This window comes from Cyanistes caeruleus, chromosome 3 (assembly GCF_971803275.1).
Source record: "Cyanistes caeruleus chromosome 3, bCyaCae1.hap1.1, whole genome shotgun sequence".
NCBI classification, from domain to species: domain Eukaryota; kingdom Metazoa; phylum Chordata; class Aves; order Passeriformes; family Paridae; genus Cyanistes; species Cyanistes caeruleus.
In genome coordinates this window covers 67,011,476-67,033,927 of record NC_141703.1, presented here as the reverse complement: position 1 = coordinate 67,033,927, position 22,452 = coordinate 67,011,476, and the positions used below count along the sequence as shown (strand labels likewise).

The 22,452-nt window shown below is 39.1% G+C and overlaps 1 protein-coding gene across 7 annotated transcripts in view; it reads left to right on the top strand.

Moving 5' to 3' along the window:
* Nucleotides 1-22,452, top strand: part of KL (klotho) — a 49,001-nt gene that overhangs the window by 17,208 nt on the left and 9,341 nt on the right. For all 7 annotated transcript variants that reach the window (XM_086881607.1, XM_023947356.2, XM_086881605.1 and 4 more), the window contains exons 2-3: nt 15,459-15,969; nt 20,593-20,861. In XM_086881607.1, the coding sequence (XP_086737733.1) occupies nt 15,459-15,969; nt 20,593-20,861 (780 nt within the window). The remainder of the gene's footprint in view (nt 1-15,458; nt 15,970-20,592; nt 20,862-22,452) is intronic.

Below are 22,452 nucleotides of genomic sequence, written 5' to 3'. Positions count from 1 at the left end.
CTGTATAATCTATGAATTTCTTAATATCTAAAGTGTCATCCTGATTAATGCCTGATTTAATGTATTCTTAGATCCATTTTTTCAATATCCTTTGTATTACATACTGGTTGAAAGTTGTGTTGGCATAGCTGTGGCTACTGAAAGCTTTTGTGTCTAGGATAAAATGTCTGGCCAGCTCTTGCTGCATTGTATGGGATCTCTCCAAGTTGAAGATTATTTTCGTGTTCTGTTTTGGTAAAAAGTGCAAATTTCTGTACTATGGTTCATAGCCTGAAGTTGTTTGGGTTGGTTTTGAATAAAGTTTACCTGGAAGCTGTCCTGCAGGAGCACACCTAGTGTAATCTGGAGCTGCCCATCACCTCCTGGTCCATGGGTTACTGTAGATTTTGGGTCCTTAGTTCTGCTCTTTGCTAAAGTACATGTAAGTGCTGTGTCTGCAAATTCACTGGCTACATATTTTATTTTTGGTACACTTAATCTCCTTTTTCATCTGACAAGTCTGGAGTATCTGTAAGTCATCTGGTTGCTTACATGAGCTTGGACTGGTCTAAAAATTAAAGAGACTATTTAAAAAAAATCAAGGTGCTGTATTTATGTCTCCTCCTGTCCTTCTGCATTTTAAGCCTGAGGCGTTGCTGTTCATTTTGTTGTCTGGGAGTGGGACTGTAACAAACACCTCATTTACAAAAACCTCTGTGGCTCTGAAAGTGTTTCGATGGATGTCTTTGTGGAAATCTGTTGGACGTTTTTGCTCTACCTGCATAACACTTTGGTCAGTTTACTTAGAAACAAGGCATCTATACAAATTCTTTCCTTTGAACTGCCTTCCTTTAAAACAGGCAACATTTGAATGACAGATATCTGTCTCACAGTTAGATATAAACCTAATTACCACATTGTACATGGCTTCCTGAAAACTGCTGAGATACCTGCCCTCATGGTAACCGTGAAGCAGAGCAGTGCTACTTTCTGGCATTTCTGTACCTGGACAAAGGAGGATGAATGATGCTGGTACAAGATTTATGTGAACTCTCATTTCTGTTGTTTTGGTGTGGTTTAATATCAAAACTGGGATTTCTCCCAAAATATGTTTTCTTTTTGAAAATATTATTTTATTTTGATATAGTATACTTGCATACTGCAGTATACTGACAGAATTGCCAAGGACATGGTTATACTGAAATAAAGGACAACCTTCTACAAATAGCTTAAAAAGTGCACCTGAAGCTCTGAGTTAATTGATGAGTTAATGTTTTAATGTGTCCTTACATTTTTGTATCTATATTTAAAATAGCTGGGGGGTGAAAAAATTATTTAGTCATATCTGAAATCAGTAGAAAAGGAAATAGGTAGATATATGTGCATTTCATTTTTTATGTTCATAGCCCAGTGATAATTTTCATTGATGTATACAAGTGTCTTGTCATCAGTGGCTTTATACTTTGTTCTAGAGCAATTTGAAGTTTAGTATTGCACTTTGATGTAGTTGGTTTCCCCTTGTGCCCATTCCTTCAACTGGGTATTTTTTTTAACACTGTCAGTGTTAGCCAAAGGGAAAATAATATTTTGTAGGTTTCTTTTGTAAAGAAACCCCAGTATTAAAGAGAGACATCTGCTTTATCTCCAAAAGACAATGAGAACAGTGCACTGTCAGAGAGCAGTGAAATATGTTAAGTTGCACTTTAAAAAAGAACACATGCTAGGCCCCCAGGAGTGCTCATTGTGCTGCTAGAGTAAAGTCTAAACTTTAACTGTGCAAAGTATGTTTAAAATTTGTCGAGTTGACAGAATATTTATGAATATATATTACCTCAGCCAGTTCTGGCTAGAAAGTGTCTAGTACTGTGGTGTTGAGAGCACAGAAGCTGAAACAAGGATTGTTGGAAGAAGAGTGGCTAGTTAGCATTTTCAACTGTATGTATTTACCAGCACACACCCTTTTCTGTATGGCTTAGACTAAACAATCACTCTAACAACACACCTCCTTTTCTTTTGCTGTATTCTAGTTTCTTTTAAAATTTATTTTCATTTTTCTGTGGTCTGGATAAAAGCAGCTTTAGGTATTTCACTGTGATTTTTTTCTTAATTCCAAAGGCTGAGGTTGCAGTACATTGATGTAGGAAACCCCCCTATCCTGTATTGTTTCATGTAAAAGTGTGGGATATGGTTTGAAAAAGGAAACAACTGCAACTGGTATTTTTATATCAATTTTTAATGTTCTACTTCTTATCAACAACATTAAACATTTCCTCACTACTGTGTCATCCTGACAAGTTAGATTCTTTGTATACAAGCAGGCAAAACAACTTAATTTCAACAGGTAATCAACAATATGAATATTTTGTTTATAAAGTAAGAATTAGATACTTAATTTTAAATATCTTTAGTTTGATGCAGTTATCTGTTCTACAAGAGTCCAGCTTTTACTAGAAGTGGTAATTCTTAATCTGTTTGCTGGCTCCAAGGAGAAAGTAGGAAAACTTTTATGTGTACACTTTTGAGTTAACACTCATCTCTGCAGTAAAGCAATTTTATATCTACCATTAAACATACATTTAGAAACAGACATAAAGGGACTTATTCATACCTCAAAAGTGTATTTTCAGGGATTCAGCATGCTTTGGATAAGGTTCTAAATGTATTTCCTAAATCAAAGGAGGTATAAATTGAATCCAGTTTAATCTGTGACTGCAGTATAGTCAAAAGCTTGTAGAAAAAACTGGATAAATACACATAAATCATCCTTGCTGCTGAAGAAATGCAAAGATTCAGAGTTCGTTTCTACTCTAAAAGTGGATGCCCCATTTTGTCTTCCATGTCTTGACTCATGTTGTTGTTCTAATTTAAAAAAGTGGTACCCCAAGGGTTTCACTTCTCCCAGTGAATCATTTCTCTCCCATCTTTCCTTGCTCTGAAATTTCTTTTTCCTCTTCTGAATTTTGATTTTAATAGATGCTTTTTATCTTCTTGGTGGCTGCTGAGGAGTGTGGTGATTCCTTAAAATAAATATGTCTGATGGAAGTCTGCCTTCTCCAGTGACTGTATCCTCACTGACAAGATGTGAGTATGTTGAGTACCCAGCTTGAATTCCTCGTGTAGTTTCCCAGATATTCCTTTCATAGCCTAGCTTAGTGGAAGTAATAACATTATGGAAAAATTACAGCTAGTAATAACCATTGTATTAATTAAAACTTGTCAGTTAGCTCTGTGGTTCACTGTGCTGGTGCAAAGACGAACACATCATTGAGACATCCAGACCACTAATTATGAGTCACTCAGTTCTGCTTGACTTGTCCATCTGCAGGGTCCTGTGATTCATCTTGTCAGCCTTTCAGGGGTTGGTGCTGGTGTATAACTTCTGGAGTGAAAAAGTCTTACTTAGATCCTCTTGGTTTTCCCGAATCCTTTCAGAATTTTGGTTCATTCTTATATATTGTTCAAGAGTATATGTCCTTCTCACAGTAAGAACTTCATGCAGTCAAAAGGCTCCCTCTTAAGAAGCCACTAGGGCTACAGAAGTGGCACACATAATAAACATGTGCCATTAGAGAAGCCTAGAGTATCCTGTCTTGCCACCAGTTGCCAAAAGACACAGGTTTTCCAGAGGTCATGTGTTCTGCAGATCTCTTGATGGTCCAGAACTTCCCAAATGGTACTGGGATGACTCTCACTGTGCAAGTGAATCTTAGGTCACACAAGGACATTAACCCTTCTGACTACTAATGCCATCTGTCAAGGTCGGGAGCTGCTTTCTGCTTCATAGGAGTGGGGTTCAGTGGCTGGAGGACAGATATCTGCTGCCATTTATTTGTGTTGTGGAATTCCCATGACATCTGCGCTGGCTCACAAGTTTGACAAAGATCTGCAGGTGACCCATACACTTTTGTATCAGCAGGTCCTGGTTAGGTGGGTTCTCTCTGGGATGTGAATTGACACAAAAGCTACTCCAAAAGTTACTAGATTAAACTTAATTTACTGTACAGTTTCAGTGAGTTTTGCAATTGCGAGCATTCCTTTTAAAAGCGAGCATTACTTCTAAAAGTGAGCATTCCTTTTTAAAGTGTATAATTGAAATCACACACTTCAGTCATTTCTATTACATGTGCCCAAGCCGGAACATTTCAGGCAGGTTAGTCATAATGAGATAAGCCTGTAGTGGTTGTTTTTTATCATATGAATGTAAATGCATTTGGATTTGACATAAACAGTTGCAGACTGACTGGAAAAAGAAGGAAGAATTGCATATTCACATCTAATCAGATTGTAATCTAAACAGTTGTCTGAAAATTGAAAACTGGTACCTTCAGTTTATATTGCTTATCCTGATGTGCTGCATTCTACATCCATCTAGAGGGGTGAATGGGACATTCCATCTTATTCCACAGCCTGTTGTCATTGATGCATAGTTCTAATCTCAGAATGGTTAAATTTAGTGGCCATGCTTACACCAGAGTAAACACAGGTTATCATGTAAGTGAGTGAACTAGAATTGGGCATGAACAATCCAAATGTTTGGCTTAAAAAGATTTTTTCAGCAATTGCTTCAAGCAAGTCTCCTTCATTCTGGTTTTCATTTGCCTATATTATAGCACAGAACTCTGTTCTAATATATTAGTTCCATATATGATGACTAAATTTGTAATTCCTATGACAACTGTTGTACTGAATGCCTTCATATTGGTACCCTCCACTGATGGAGACTCTTCCAGTTCTTTTACTGTTGATGTGCAGTTGTTGTTTTTTCTTGCAGAGGAGCTCACAATAGGAAGAGCTATCCACCGGCACAGGGAAATACCTTCTGAAGCCATCTGATTTACCTGGGCACTGCAGTACTGTTTTGTTGTTGTTGAGACTGATGAAGGATTTTTCATTTTATATTTGCAACCATGGAACTGATATCTCTGAGTGCTGAAAAGAAAAAGGTTCTATTTTACCTTCTAGAAACATATATTGTAATACACATTAAATAGTTCTGTAGCAGTTGCTTAATATCTTCTCCCAGAGGGAGCTACCTTTCTCTTGTCCTAGCCTCTCTGAAGTGACTTTTCTTGTGAATAAATTGGATGAGATTCCCCATGATATGCTCTGGAGAGCACCTATTCTTGTAGTTCACTCTTCTGCTCAGCCCACATTCTTCATACACTTAAAATATGCCGAACTTGGTAATTGCACCTTTCACCCACTCTGTAATTTGTGAGTCACTGCGTTAAGTCTCCCAGGAGCACCATGTGCTCCTTTTTGTACAGTGAACTGACTGACTTCCTTTGATTTTGCAATAACATAACCTCTACTGCCTCTGGAGGGGGTAGCAAAGTGCAAATGAAGTGGCCATGTTGGAACAGCATCCGCAGTGTGGCTATCTATGCCAGTCGTTTTGAATGCTGCTGAGGTCAGGTTTTGTCCTGATCTCCACTCCCATTCCTGTACCTTCTTTAAAAAGTTGGTTAAAGGCTTAATCATATCTGAAAACACTGATACAGAACTCTAGGGAAGAATTAAACTTGCAAAAGATTGCAGCTTATGTGAACTTGTAGAGCAAGGAACTTCTTGCTAATTTTTCTCATTCATCTTTCTAAGGTGGTTAGTTTATTCCTAAATATTTTTGTCTTTCATGTACCACTTGACCTGTTCATCAGTTCAGTTAGAAATGAACAGCTCCTAGAGTTATGGCTATAACTCACTCTTTCAGTGATGTTTGAATCTGACTGTAGGTTAATGCATCATCTGTTCATGAAATTACAAGGATTTGATCAGCCTCTGATTAATTTTTCCATGTTTGGTTGATATGTATATTGCATAAAGCTAGACCACAGTGAAATCATGGGGCAGTATATCCTTGTAAAATGGTATTGCTGTCTGCAAATGTAGGGTGAACTTCTTCCCATCCTTGCCCTCGTAACCAAATCCCAAAGACAGCATATGCTAAATCTGTTCTGCCAGTCTCTGGCATTTTTTTCTGCAGCAGGTGTGGTTTATGGTATAACACAATTAATTGCTCAAACTCCAACCATTACCCAGTAAATCCTGCTGTCTGCTTTTATGGTAGGCCAGATTGGAGTGTCAGAAATGCCTCATCTTTGTGCAATTATTTTTTAGTCCAGTAAGCTTTTTTCTGTGGTTTGGGGATATTTCTACTGCTTCTGTGGTTGATGGACTCAAACACTTTGCCATACACTTTCAGTCTAACTTCTTTTGAGACTGATTGGAGAAAAGCCTCTACCCATTCATCTCTAGCTGAAGTTCTGGAGCTTTTAGGGGCAGCACATTCACGCACCTCAAGAGTAATTTCTGACTGCCAGTCTGTCAGCCTTTGCCAACTCTATGAACATGGATTTTCCAAATCCAGTATCATTTGATGTTCTTGTAATAATAGCATGACAGGGATTTCTTTTTCTCTGTCTTTTGGGAGCATTAAGTCCCACTCAAAATGTTCCAGTACCTCTCCAGAAGCAGTTGGGTCAATTTATTTTTAATCTACTGGTGTGCCCAGGATAAGATTCAGGGTTAATTATTAACAGCAGAGCATCAGAGCATCTATTCTGGGTTCTTTAAGTGCAAGGGTGGTGGTAATGGGTGATCTGGGTTCTGTATTCTATAATATTCCTGCCCAACTGTAGGCTTTCTTCCAAACTGAGCTTTTGGTTTAGCACTGTAGTTAGATGAGGTCCAGCAAGCTGAAATCTTTTTGTCACTTCCTTATATGGCAGGTACACATATCGATAATGGATTTTAGTCTTATTTGTGTTTACCTCTATCTCTTGCTAAGAAAATTTGTCTAACACACTATCTTGTTTGTTTAGCTTCTGCTAACTGCTCAGACTTTTCAAATCAATTCTCTTCATGTGCTTCCACTGAAGTATCAGAAATATATTATTTCTCCCAGTGAATCACCTGGCTTAGCAAACTTAGAGAGGTATGTTGAGGGGCTGAATATGAACAGATGAGTATTTGGTTTCCCTATATGCATCTACCAGAAAACCAGGTGATGAATCAAACATAGAAACATGCTTGACATTAGGCACCTCTTCCAGATTTTTTACCCGTAAAGGTATTGGAGATGTTTGGCTTTTACGTGTATTTAGTTATTTTGATTCTGCATTTATCCAAAAGTAGTTCCTTTTCTTAAAGACTGATGTCACTAAAGATTATGTGTGCTACTTTGGTTGTCCTCCTCACTATTGCTTTAGAGGGCAACCATCTTCCCATTTGGCTTCTGCCATTAGCACCAGGTAGAGTTGTGAATCCTGGGGCTTTGGCTTCTAAAGCTGTGTTCTGTAGTTTGAGAGCTCCTTTGGGCAGTCCTCTTCTTCCTCCTCTGCTGGTTTTAACTGTTTCCATCCAGTTTATACAAACCTTCATGAAACCACAGGTTTGAAGTCTTAATGGATGCCTTCTCTATGACAGTACTGTGACAAAGACTCGGAGTTGCAGTTTTTAATATTCATTTACACTCAGTACTCTGACTGGGTATTACTTTGTCACTTTTATATATTCTATATATGTTTTTGATATATGGTTTATGTGAGTTTTGTGAGAGTTTTACATGCTTAACGTTTTTGCTCACTGCTGATTCTAGCATCATTCTTTGCAATCAGAATGTGGCTCAGAATCCACTAGTGTTCCATTTGTTTTCCTGGCTAATGGTATACTTGGTTGTCAAAACTGTTACCATCATTCCCATTACGGGTTTCTCCAAAGTCATGGTGCTTTTTTTATCCTCCTTGTTCATGTGTCTGACAAATACCAACTCCTGCAAAGTGGTGTCTTGGTTTGTGCTACAGCTTGTGCAGTTCTGTGTGCTTGCTTTTCTGGATTACAACTAAGTTCTTAATGTGTTTTCCCTTGTATGTCTATTTTGTGTACATGAGTATGATCGTGATGATTTGAGCCTGGCCTGTCTTCCAAGAGGTTCATATTTTGGTAGAGGACTTCACAGGTCATTCTCAGTACTGGAGCTTTTGTAGATTCATGTATCTACAGCACACCCAAAGCAATTTTGATGGCAATGATTTTATCTTGGTTTTCCCCTAAATACTGCCTGAGCATCGTGTCCCAGATTTCAAGTCTTTTATCAGTGACTATTTTAGTTCACTCCAAGACTGCAAGATTGTCTCTGAATCACTCAAGAGTACTGCTCCGTACTTTTATCTTCTTTTTGTACTCTGTTTAAGAATCTCTCATATCTTTAATATTCACATGGGTCACAACATTCCTTGAACTATTTTGGTGCAGTTCCGTAATTAATCTTTTTTGTCAGAGGTAACGGAAAATGATTAAACACATCAAGTGTCTCAGAAGCACTTGTTGTCAGAAATAAAGCTATTTTTATCTTGTCTCCCATTGCTTCACAAAGTCAAATACTGCTTAATTCTTTTCCAGATGACCTTTGTATTTTCAGAGACTGTTTGCATCTCAGGAGACTTGAAACTGCTTTCCCAGCCCACTTGTTTCTCAGTGCTTTAGTTTATTTGGACAGGATGTCAACTCTAGTGGTTGTGCCAGCCTGTCTGTGTGGTGAATGTAGTGGAACAGGCACTTTTTCATCTCACTCTCTTCTGGGCATTAAAAATGGCTTGAGTGAGTTGTGGCCCAGAGGTGTCCCTGCCTGCGCTGCATGAGAAGCTTCAAATTCATGCTTAAAATTGTGGGTGATGGCAAAAATGGGGTGAGATGAGTCCCTGCCAAAGGGTGTGTCCTGTGTTTGCCTCTGATGGTGCCAGTGGGGTTTGCAGAGTGCTCTGTGCAGTCCAGCTACCTTCTCTCTGGTTGCCATGCCAGCACTTGGTGCTGGCCCAGTGGGTGGCCTTTCAAAGCAAGGTGAGCCTGAGAGAGGTCTCGGCTTTCTGTACTTCAAAGGAGAGGTTTACTGCAGCAGCCACCTGACTCAGTGGGATCAAGGGGTTTTTGTTTCCTTCCATCACACTGTGGTCACTGTGTCTCCCTGCTGCTTATCTAACTCTGATAATGTTCATTATGGCTGTACATACAGTGTGTGAAAGTGAAAGCCTTCCAAGACTTTAATCTGCTCTAAAATTCAATAGCAAAGTGTAAAAATACTTCTTACCTTTCTTATCTTTTGGGTTTGTTTTTTTCCACTTCTGATGATATTTTTGGAGTACCTGCAAATCATCCTGATGCCTGTGGCTTAGCTTCATGCTTTCAGGCTGCCTTCTCCCTTTTATTCTCATGCTAGCAAAATTCTGTGTTGCCTATGATGAGGAAAAATGGTATTCTATCTAGCCACTGTGCCTTGAGACAAATACTTAATGCTTTTTTTGATACTTTTTCTCTAGAGGTGAGTATCACATTAAACAGAGGCACTTATTCTGGAGTTAATACACTGGTCTGCAATTTGGGGTATCTGGTTTAATTTTTCTGTGCATATTGTAATATCTCTGTTCCCAGTTCTTAAAATAGGAGTGATATTGCTTTGTGCCTAATATGTGGCTGCCATAAATTCATTCATGTTCATGAGGCATCAGAATGCTCCAATGACCAGCACAGTGTGAAAAACAGGGAGTAATGTGTATTGAGAAAGGAACTGGAAGAAAGAGTGTAAAAAGAAATACACATCACAAAGAGTGATGTGTGATCAATACTTAGAGCTGTAATTCTAGCAAATTTTACATGGAGTGGTTGTAGACTGAAAAATGTTCACTTGGTGTTCTATGTGGCATTTACATAGCTGAATTCTATTGCAAGATTGTTGAGACTGCTCAAAAATACTAAATTAATTGAAATGATCATCTGTGGTAATGTTGGCTAGCACGCTGTAAAAATAAAACTGGAACACTACATATTTGTGAAGGAGTAATTGGGGGAAACCAGGGTAACTATATAACTAATATCTATAAAAGTCCTGTGCTGCTTTGTATATGAAGATGTTATTTTACTAATTTTGAAATATGAGAAAAACCTTAAGTAATTTCTACATACCTGTATCTGTTACTCAGTATTAAGAATATAACTTGATTGTGAAAGGGGATGTTTGCCTAAAGACTGTGGGTAAAACCGACTTAGGATCTAAGGATGAAACATTAAATGTGTCATCCTTTCGTTGCAGCTTCTGATTAAAATACTTATTTTTGATGATATGGGTGAAAAAACACATTTTCCCCTTCCTGGTACAAGGCACATTGTGACTAATACATACTAGGCTTTCCCATGTCATTCAAATATTTATTTACATTTCAGAAGGGCTTTTGATGTGGAACTGAATAATGTTGTTTTTGTTGGAAGTATATCAGCCCAGTTTCTACTAATCAAAACCCTTTTGTATTCCTTTTCCAATTCACTCTTCTTTTTGTATTGCTAAATCATAGAATCACAGAATCATTTACCTTGGAAAAAATCATCCTCTCTGGGCAGCCTGGGGCAAGGCTTGACAACCCTTTCCTTCAGTTACAAAACTTCCCCCACTATCCAACCTAAACCTCCCCTGGTGCAACTTGAGGCCATTTCTTCTGGTCCTAACACTTGTTACATGGGAGAAGAGACTGACCCCCACCTGGCTACAGCCTTGTTTTAGGCGGTTGTAATGAACGATGTGGTTCTCCCTGTGCCTCAGTTTCTCCAGGCTAAACAGCTCCCCTCAGTTGCTCCTCATCAGATTTGTGCTCCAGACCCTCTGCAAACTCCTTTGCCCTTCTCTGGACACTGTCCAGCACCTCAATGTCCTTCTTGTGGTGAGGGACCCGGAACTGTGACACAGGATTTGAGGTGTGGCCTCACCGGTGCAAAGTACAGTAACACTTTCCAATTCAGTTTCATTAATATGCAAATAGGCAGTTAAAAAACAAAACCATTTATCTGGCATGGAGAGCAAGGTATTAGTGCAATTTATTTGTAAAATGAGTGGTACTATTGCTGGTTTAGACACAGAACAAAATTGAGAAAACTTGTTCTGGAGGACTGAACACAAATTATGGAATTGTGATGTTCCCAATTAAAATTCTTGATTTGCTCTTGTGAAGGCTGTGCGTCATGATAGATGTAAATACTGGGAACTTGCAGAATGATCCATATCAGTGTCAGACTCAGGAAGATTTTAATGATCATGGAGTTTAGAGGAGTAGTCAGGCAAACAAATGTCTCTGTATTATTACATTGTCTTCACATAGTGATTCTTGGGCTATATATATTCTTGGGTGCCCTGCCATAGAGTAGATAATCTCTGACACAGCAGGACTTTGTCAGATTATGAGGCTTGTGTGCCTGTGTTGAATTACTTCTGCTTCAGGACTTTGGTAGGACCTAGCCCATGCTATGACATTGCAGGGGGTTTTTTTCTGCCTTGGAAATGCGTTTGACCCTTCCCAGGCTATTTAGATCTCCTGCATGGAAATGGCAAGTGTGACCTGAGTCTTTGTTACTCAGTGTGTAACCAGTGGCAACTGGTTTCCTGTTTAAGGCAGCTGGTAGAGCCAGAGATCACCACTGGCTGTAGTGGGAGCTTGGGCTCATATGTGGATGGTGAAATATAAGGAGCATGCCTTCAGCTCAAAAGGATTCCCACCCTAGAAATAGGATTAATTTGCCTGAAGGTAGCTGTAGGTGCAAATTATCATTTGATGTTTTCTGTAGTATCTCAGATGTCTCTATGGAGCTAAGAGATGTGATTTAGGGTGTATTGGGAGACTCACAGCTTTCTGAAACTGAATGGAATTTGGGCTGGAAGTCCAGTTTGCTCTGAAGTCTGTAAAGCTGTATTAAACACCTGATTTTAGGTAAATGAATTCTGTTCCAAATTTCCCTATAGGCTCTCTACTTTGTCACTGGCTTCTTCATCTTTATTTCTATGCAGTTTTGACTTCTTCATTAATCTATATCCACAGAGCCTGTGAACTTTAATTCAGTGTTTTCTATGTTTAGCATTTTTTTAATGGAAATTGTATAATTCTGCTTCATGCACACTCCAGAGGGCAGACATTTATGTGGCCTTCTTCTTGCCACCTTTCATCTGCCTATAGAATATGTCACGTCTAAACTGGGTAACAGGTTTTGTCTGTCACCAGTGGAGAGAGATGGACTCAAAAAGAGTGACTCACACATAATATGGCTGACCAGGTGACTTCGAAAGTAAAGGTGAGTGAGGTGATCCCACATTGCTACACTTTAACTTTTTTCATTGCAGTGAGAGACTAAACAGCACCTCATTATCAGAGGGATAATCTGTAAAATTCTCTTTCTCCTTTCTTCATGGTAGATCCAAAGCTACTAAAATGCTGGTAAATCTCCCTCCACTGGCAAGAAACAGGGAGGGCCAAGAGTTCAGGGGGCCACAGTCCTCAAGGTGTTCTCTAGCTGGGAAGCATACTTGCAAATTAAGATGTGTTTGAGAATGTGCATGGTGGTATCTTTTTGAGATAGTAAACCGGAGATGAGTCATGTCCAACAGCGGAAAAATATACAGCTCCTTTATAAGAGAAAATTTGGGTGTGCAAATTAGAGTTGCAAGTGGTGACAGATTTGTTCCCAGTGGCATTTTAAAAATCATACTTTAAGTGTTGGGTGTTGGTCCTGATGCATAACATCTTTTGTTCTTTCCTGAGTGTAACAGAGCTTCAGTGTGAAGTAAAATAAAGCCTGTACTTAGGTCAGCTCTCGTTTTTGGCATGAGATTTTGAAGTCGTTACTATAGTTTCTCATGAGCATCAAAACCCATTTTATTAATACAGGCAGATGGTCAGGCTGCATCATGTTTATTTGAGCTATTGATGTATTATAAATGAGAGCATCTACACTGAAGTCTGCAATGGAGAACTTGATTCAGATACATGCACCTAGGTGTGGACTGTGATTGACAGTTTCTGAGAATGTTGTCTTTGGGTTTTGGTGACCACTCTGAAAGAGGATGTAGGTCTAGTCTCTTGTAGGGCCTGTCTTAGATCTGTGCAGATGTTTATACACCCAACAATGACTCAAAGTCAGCAGGTTTCTGCATGGGGGCTGCTGAATTGAGCCTTGATTATTGGTCTTGCCTTTAGTTGCCCTTTCCAATAGTTTTTCTCCCAGCAGTGATAATTAAAATTCTGCTAGAGTAGTAAAATGGTAGAATTTGCTATTTCCCTGGGTAATTAACAATGTTGATGTCAAAAATTATATTGCTAGTAATGCTGGCAACTGGAAGTGATTGTGTTTCAAAGCTTAAATGATACGAGTGTATGAAAATAAAACTCTAAACAGCAGCTATCAATAATTAATGATAACATTTGCCAACATGCCGACTGCATGGAATTGAATGATAAGGCTTTCTGTGTGATTTTTATTTCAGGGAGAGCTAAAAATGCATATGACATTTTGATACATGTTCATTTGGTTGATGACTCTGGTGAGAGTGGAGGTTCATGTCATCACAGCACATACGAACAAATACTGAGTGATGAGTCTCAAAATGCAAATGTAAACTGTTAGAGTTATTAGGTAGGTTTTTATTCTAATGAGGAGATCTCAGAATTACAGAATCACAGGTTGGATCAGGCAAGAAAGTACCACAGTGGTTCATCTGGTCCAACCTCCCTGCTCAAGCAGGGTCATGCTGGATCACATTGCACAGAATTGCATCCAGACAGTTCTTGAATATCTTCGATGAGAGAAACTCCATAACCCCTCTGGGCAGCCTATTCCAGTGCTTGGTGATCTGTAAAAAAAAAAAAAAAAGTATTTGTAAAAAAGTTCTTCCTTATATTCAGGTGGAACTTCCTTGTGCATCAATTTCTGCCTGTTGCTTCTTCTATAGCTCAACTCTATGCTTCCAGCTGAGCAGAGCCTGGATTCATCCTCTAGGCACTCTCCTTTAGATACTCACAGACACTGATGAGGTCCCCTCTCAGTCATCTCCTCACGGCTGAACAGGCCCAGCTCCCTCAGCCTTTCCTTGTAACAGATGCTCCAGTCCCCCAGGCATCCTTGCTCTTCTCCAGTGGACATCTCCAGGAGCTCCATGTCTCTCTTGTCCTGAGGAGCCCAGAACTGGACACAGCACTCCACATGTGCCTCACCAGGGCAGAGCAGAGGGGCAGGATCACCTCCTCCAACCTGCTGGCACTGCCCTTCCATCCCAATCCACCCCAGGACACCAATGGCCTTGGCCACAAGGGCACTGCTGGCTCAGGGACAGCTTGTTGTCCACCAGGACCCCCAGGTCCTTTTCTGCAGAGCTGCTTTCCAGAAGATTTTCCCCCGCCTGTCCTGGGACATAGGGTTATTAGGCTGCATTTGCCTTTCTGGAACTTCAGACCATCCTCTGCACATTTCTCCAGCCTCTTGAGGTCCTTCTGGAGGGTTGCACAGAACTCTGTTGTATTGGCCACTCTCCTACCTTTGTTGTGTGAAATCTCATATTTTTACCTTTTTACCAATGACCTAGGAAAAAAACATGACAAGACTCATACTAATGTATAAATTACAAAAGATGGGATATTAATTCACAGAACAGCCAAAATTCTTCGATAAACTAGGTTCAAAGAGAAGATGTGTTTTAGATGTTATAGGGCTCTGGAGATATGGTAGTTTAGATGTGCATATGCTCACAGTGTAATTCTGTGGCCACATAAGCAGAAATAATATGGTAAATTATCTCTAGTTTTACTGCCAGCAAGACTGCCACTGGCATATTATGTCCAATTCTGCTTCTGCAGTTAAAGGCAGATGATGACAAATTGGAAGAGAATCAGAGGAGAGCAGTGAGAGTGGTTAAAGAGCTTGAAGGTAATGCCTGAAGATAATGCAAGGCTTCAGGAACTTAATCTGTTTAACTTTCAAAGGGACCATCAAGAGACTGTTATAACTGACTCTCTAAGATCTCAGGAAAGAAATTTGGTACAAAATATGTTTCCACAGTAAAAGAAAAAATTTTGCCAAGACGAGCGCTTAAATTCTGATGATATATGTAAATACTAAATTTTAACAGATTAAATTGAATTATTGGAATAATTTTTCAGGACCTGTGGCAAATTTTTTTTCATCAGACTTTCTGAAGTCTAGATAGGTAGTTCTGTATTCCTATATTGTATGTTCTGATTCAAAGAGGATTAAATTCAAATTATTTGTTTTGTATTGTTTTAGTTTGGGCAGTTCTTAAGATTTTTCTTTATATATCTGTGAATCTGCAGATAAAGTGATATTCCTATAATGAAAACCATTAAGGAAACATGTTTGGTTAAATGCATTTTCATTTTTGTAAACACTGTCAGTATGTCTGAACTCAGTAACAGAAATTTAAAAAGCCAGAAGTATGTTCAGTGCCTGTAATAGTATGCCATGGAAAAAGAGATGCCCTTTTGCCCAACCAACTAGCAATTTGTGGTTAATACCTGGAATTAATATGGCATTAGAAGATAATTTAGGTATTGTAAACTATTGATGAATGAACAACGTTGAGCCCTAGTACTTGAGAATAATTTTGTTACTTAAAATGTGTTTTTGGGTCCATTAATTACAGCCTTTCTTTTCAACAGGCCCATGCTAAGGTCTGGCATCTCTACAATGACCATTTCCGTCCAGCTCAAGGAGGAAAAGTGTCCATTGCCCTTAGCTCCCACTGGATAAAACCCCAGCGTATGACTGAAAAGAACATAAAAGAATGCCAAAAATCCCTTGATTTTGTGCTTGGCTGGTTTGCTAAGCCCATATTTATTGATGGTGACTATCCAGAGAGCATGAGGAGCAACCTCTCATCTCTGCTGCCTGCATTCAGTGAGGCAGAGAAGAAGTATCTCAAGGGAACAGCAGACTTTTTTGCTCTTTCTTTTGGAGCTACCCTGAGTTTCCAGCTTTTGGACTCCCACATGAAATTCCAGCAATTGGAATCAATAAGCCTGAGGCAACTCCTTTACTGGATAAACAGTGAATATAACAACCCCCAAATATTCATTGTGGAGAACAGCTGGTTTGTTTCTGGTACCACCAAGAAAGATGATGCTAAATATATTTACTATCTCAAAAAGTTCATTATGGAAACTTTGAAAGGTAGGACTTACTTTTTAATACGTGCTTGAAAAAATCATAATGCAATATAGCCTACAGAGGTGTGTTAAGGCACCAGCCAGGTTGAAAACTGATTTTAGTCTTTAGCATTCATCTTGGCACTTGTGAAATGAGACTACAAATCCCTTTCCTGAGTTTGTTCTTTCCTTGAAGAACTCTCATTTCTGCAGATAGCATTTGGTGAGCTTGATGCTGCTGTCCTTGAAGTCAGTAGGAAAATTTTTACTGTCTTTGGTAAGAGAAAGTGCAAGACATGTAAACTGTATTCTTAGTGGCCTTAGGAGAATTTACATATTAATACCTGCTTTCCTTATCTGAATGCATATGTATAAAACGTAACAATATATATGGGAAGGTAAATACTCTGCAGTAGGAATTCCCCTGAAAAGAAACCATAAGGCTGAAATAGTATGTTTTAAAATGAAATATTGGAACCTTTTCATTCTGCATCTTGCCCTTGCACAAATTTTACATTTGTACAGCTGTGAGCATCAATCACAGTAATTTGAATTTACATCAGTTAAAGGGGAACTGAGTGGTTGAGGACATATAATCAAAAGAATTTAATTCATTAACCTATTATTTTTTCCAAACAGTAAAAAAAATACACCACCTTAGATGAGACTTGCTGTTTTCCCATTTCCTTCTGGAAAAACATTTTTTCAATCCTAGTAGTCACCAAGAAATTGTTGGGGTTCCCATTTCCACTTTCATTGTCTTTTAATTTCTAAATTTACAATTTATTAAGTGACTTGCTTGTCTATACAGATTACTGTTCTTGCTTTAAAGAGTGTTATTGTATCTATTAGCTCAGATGAGACAGACATTGTGTTACATTGCAATTTCCATATGGTGAATGAGAAAAAATTGCCTTCATTTTATTCTCAGCATTAATGAAGGTGCAGAAGACTCCCAAATTAGTCTCATCTGCTTTTCCAGAAACCTAATTATTGCACATAAAATAAAAGGTGAATAAATACATGAACCAGTGGATCCAAAATAAAAGTATGGAACAGTTATTGCAAGTACAGTATCACTAGTTTGCATAAAATCAGATGAAGAGCTCATCTTCATGTAGGGGTCATAATCCAGTTGCCCCTATTTCTGCTTAGATTTTAAATTGCTGGAAATACACACATGGATCTGTCTTTTAATCACAGCTGGCTGGAAGCAATCTCAGTTTACAAAGTGTCTTTCCATTTATTATATCACTCAATAAATAATAATAGCAGCAGCAACAGTATGACAGACTTGTTGTAAGAAACTGGCACTTGCCTAAACCTTTTATTAAAAAAAAAAAAAGAAGAAAAAAAAAGAAGGAAAGCAGAGACAGACTGGGTATGCAGAAGGGACTTTGGTATCTTTAAAATGGAAACTATTGCACCCAAATCTTCTGTTGTTAGAATTTGCAAAATCCAGTGTAAAGAAAGATCCAAAAAAAGGGCATCATGCTGGCTGTGACCAGAGTTGGTGGACAGTATTAAAAACCAAACACAAAGGCACAAGCTTTCTCTCTGAGAGATGTAGATATGCTTATCCAGTGCAGTAAAGCACTGTAATATAAAGATTTTTGAAGTATTTAGCATGAAATTCACTCCAGTGATGAAGGGACAGTAAACTGACAGTGGAGTTGTAGCACTGAGAAGCAAGGATGATTAATTTAGACACGGGGCCACATAACTGGCATTTTGCTACTTGCTAGATCTTGCCAGTGTCTGTGCCTGGTTGTATGCATGCACTGGAACAGACAGAACTGCTTATTCCTGCATCTGCTTTAGCAAGTAAGTGCAGCCCAGTTGGAACAAGCCTGTAGAGTAAAAAAGAATTGGTGTTGAGGGCCAGATGTCCACATGGACATCTTGAAGCCCATTTCTGGATTAATTTCAACCCAAAAGGAGCCAAAGGAACCCAGGCCTTGCATTTTGAGTCCACTGTGTGATGTGAACTGAAGCACACTGAGGGAGATTAGTTCAAAAGTGTGCTCGTGATTTCATTTGAAGTGCTGATGTAGGTGTCCATTCTATTACTGCATACTGTAGACAAGCTCTGTACATTTTTTAGATTTATTTTTAAATTTTCCTTTGGGAAAGGATATTTATTTGGGATTCACAGCCCTGTTTACTATTTTTAGTATTTTATTTTTCCAGGCACCATTTAGGGTTGATTAGAGTAAACAGAGCTGTAATATAAAGTTGTTAAATATTAATTTGAGCTGTTAATTGGTTTGAGATGTCTTCTCCCATGTATCTCACCACTTACTCTGGGGTCCTACTCACTTCCCTTCTCTGTCTCTGGTGCAACAAACAAATGGATTGTGCCTTGTAAAGCAGAGCATGTTGCCTGGGAGGGCATCCAAGCTCCTCTGGGCCATGTTGACTAGTGGAGGTCAGGTCATTGTCTGGGGAGTTACCAGGTCTGAATTCAGAGTCTTATGCAGAAAAAGAACAGCCAGGCCCATAACAGGTAGGACCAAGCTATTCTCAGTTATGTCCAGAGGCAAAATTAAGACATTGGGCACCTTCCAGGTGGAAGCATGGGCTGAGGGCTTAACACACCTCCCCTTCAGGCACTGGGGTTGGAAAGCAGCTGAGCAGGAGGGTTTTAAAGATCTGTATTTGATATTTACAGGTCTGCCATGTTTCCTTGTACAGCTTCTATACTATTGAGCCAAACAGGGCATGAGCTGAACTGCTGTATAATTTCTAACCCAGTTCTGGCAGAGTTCTGGTCTGTACAGTATCACACTTGTAGGCATACTCTGGGGCATTGCTCAGATCAGGAGTCACTTGCAGTGGTAGTATGGACAAGGCTACTCAGTTTCAGAAGCAAGGACAGTCTAGGTTTCAGTCAGTCCCGTTTAGTCACCAACAGACATAAAGGAAAAAGGAGAAACATACACAGAAAGAAAGAGGAAAGAAATGAAAAGAGAAGAAAACGAAAGAGAAAAGAAAAAAAGAGAAAAGAAAAGGAGAAAAGAGAAAAGAAGAGATACATTAATTTTCATTGTGGTTTCCCAGTAATATGCAATCCTTGTGGCATATGGTGTTTGAGACTTCTAGACTTCTTGGAACTTTCAAACATTTTTCGAGTTGCTTCTTTCCTAGGTGACACTTAAAAGTTAATACATTTTTTAAAAAGGATTTGAAGAGGATTTTTACAAGGTGCTCAGGAAGTGTGGGAGTGCTGTGTGATGACTTACAGAAGGGTGAGATGCTGTTCAAAGAAGTTCTTCCTGAGACTGGTTCACACTGTGGACCTGTACTGGCTTTTACTCTACTGTATGGCAGATGTCATCATGGGTGCACACAGAGGTTAGAAAAATAGTGGCATTTGCCAAACACAAAAGAATGGTGCCTTTAGGAGGAGACATATTCCATTTCCTTAGACATTTTCTCATGACCTCTGACAAAGACTGGGCCAAATTTGTTGCTTATTTAACCACATTGTTCCTTTAATTGATTCAAACAGGGTTACAATCAAGAATCCATGTGGTCCCTCATAACTGATTGTAATGAGGTACATTAGTAAAGCCAGGAAATTAGGACCTTGTTATTCTGCTTGCCTGAAATAACGCTTTCAGTGTTACTAGGCTGGTAAATATTATGTTCAGTCAGTATCTAGTTTGGGCTTACAGAAAATGGTGAGTAATAAAGATAAACTTTGCTGGCTACAGAGCCAAACACCAGTTCAAAAGAATGCTTAAGAATGTGCTTAAATGCATTGCTGAATTAGGGTGGGTCTAATTATGTAATTAGAATAAGCACACTCCTTTGTGCTTTCCTGGAGCTGAGCCTTGCCCAGGAACATTTTGCTGAATCTCAGTGTTTAATATAGCTAAAAGTGAGTATCATTTGGAATCTGGTAATAATGCTGGTAAAACTAGCAGATACCAGTAGATCCCGACATTAACCTTCAAAGCATGTGGTGATTTTAAAAGTCAAACACTTGACCTAGAACATGCAGATATTTTTAGAAACCCTTAAATATTTGAACTGGAAAATGCTGTGCCATAAAAGATGTAAAGAGACAGAATTACCAAATAAACAGAGTCTTTCTGTATTATCACTTCTGCTTGGAATCTCTAGTAATAAAAATTCATGTGCACTCCAAATGTGCTGTCAGATTTTTCTCAGTATGTATTTGGAGTGGAGGGGGAGGAGATGAAAAGGAGTATAACTTTGTTTGCATACAGGGTAGTGCTGCACTAACACCTGCCCTGAGTGAGTGAGCTGCAGTGTGAACAGAGCAGAGGGCAGTGCAGGGCAGTCACTGGCTCTTTGCAGATGGGTCAGGCTCTGCTCCAAGGCTGAGGTTTGGCACGTCTGACGAGCAGCGCTGCTCAAACCACTGTTGCATGGCTTCTCGTTCTAAATCTTGCTGCTTTAAAGCCAAGCCAGTTTCTTCTGCTGCCTTCTAGCATAATCTGGCAGCTCCCCAAGTGCAGCTGAAATATGTTCCCTGAATAGGCTTTGAGGAAGGCCCTGAGATAGTTATCTGACCTGTCGCATTGTTCTTACACAGTAATGCTGCAAGCATTGCAGATAGGGTGTAATTTACTGTGGAAAAATGAGCACTGTGATAAGTTTGGGTTTGTTCTTTCCTCAGCTATCCGGTACGACGGAGTTAACGTGTTTGGCTACACAGTCTGGTCCCTCCTGGATGGCTTTGAGTGGCATAGGGGCTACAGCATTCGACGTGGGCTGTTCTATGTTGATTTTCAAAGCCATGACAAGAAGCTGATGCCCAAATCTTCTGTCTTGTTCTATCAAAAGCTTATAGAAAAAAATGGCTTCCCACCTTTGCCTGAAAACCAGCCCATAGAAGGTATTTTTCCCTGTGGCTTTGCTTGGGGAATTGTTGACAACTACATTCAGGTGAGTCTGATAATAAAGCCGACAGGCTGTCCAGCCAGATCAATGCACAAGTTCACAGTGACGTATTTGCTGAACAGAGTGTCTTTGCCACACTGTGTATGTCTACTACCACAGTGCTGCAAGGAGACAGGTACAAGGCTTTTGTGCCAAACATCATGTCTTTCATTCTTCACCAGACTTTCTGTGTGTGACCAAGGAGAACCAGTCAGATTGAGACACTATAAATAACATTTTAGAGAAGTGTATGGAAATGGAAAGGAGTCTGATGCTTGTCTTCCCTGAACATCTGTGATCAGTTATGGGAAATCAGTTCTTTTCAAAAGGAAGTCAATTAAATCTGCTAAACGGTAAAATACATATTTTAGCAAACTTCCTAAAAACTCCCAAAACTCCATTGGCATGTTTCTACATCTTATGCATATACATCCTGGTACTTTTCTTAGAGAGATTTTATAAATAAAGGAAGTGAACAATACTAGATTTAAATGAAATTTCTGTATTCCTTGTTTTTAATTTTATGTCATACTGTGTCTGATGAGGGCCTGCAGTGCCCCTGCATGGAACCTAGCTAGTTCATGGCCCTCAGTCTTTATTTGAACTGATTTGATACTTTGGGAGAATTTTTCAAATTATAAGACTTTATAACATGAGTAAAAATTGTACCTGAATTATGATCACTTTAACTGTTGGGCTCTGCAGTTTTTGGATTCTAATCTGGGTTGCAGAGCTTCTCTAAACACAGTAAAGAGGTGTAAATCCAAAGACAAGGCTTCATTCAAGAACAGAATTCTTAATTTATATTTTTCACAAAGGCAGAATCTTTCTTAAGGCTAGAATGTGAGGAGCTTGTTTGTTTTTTCTCACTCCAAAACTAAGATTTGGCTTTGTTCTCTTGAGAAATACTGCAGCCTCCTTACCTCATGCACCAATTTCCAAGGAAATTCAAGTCATCCTCCTAGCTCTCAGATAGATTAAGAATTGGAAATGGAATTGCTGCTTTTGGAGTCAGTAACAACTATAACGTTGTGGAATCAGTCAGCCTACAACAGCTAAAAAATCCCTCCCATACCCAAACCCTTCAAAGCTGAATATTTTAGTTTCAAAAGGCCATTCAAACATTTTGTGCTGTAAGGCTTAGGTAGTTTGATTTGTAGATGCATCACAGTGGAAAAACTGTTTTGACAACGTTCCCACAGTATTAGTGGCAATGCATGCTTTAGTAATCTACAAGGGACAATTCTCCAGAAAAGCAATTTCCCTCAGACATGCTGTTTTTTATTACTTTCTTCTATAAGCACAGTACTGACCTCTCCGGAGAAAATAGCAACTGATTTTCAGCAACTGATTTTATACAGTCTGCAGAGCCTCAGCTACAAGTTGAACACTGGTTGTAGGCTGACACCTGCTTTTCAAACAGAGGGCAGGACAAGGAATCTGAACTCAGGGGGAAACCACACACCAAAGATTAAGAAGAAAGAGAAAAGGGCAAATAAAGACCATGGCACCACTATCCTGTGGTTTGGATCTAGAAAGAATTATGCAGAGTATGAATGAGGAAATTTCACACTGTGCAGTATTATAAGTAGTTCAA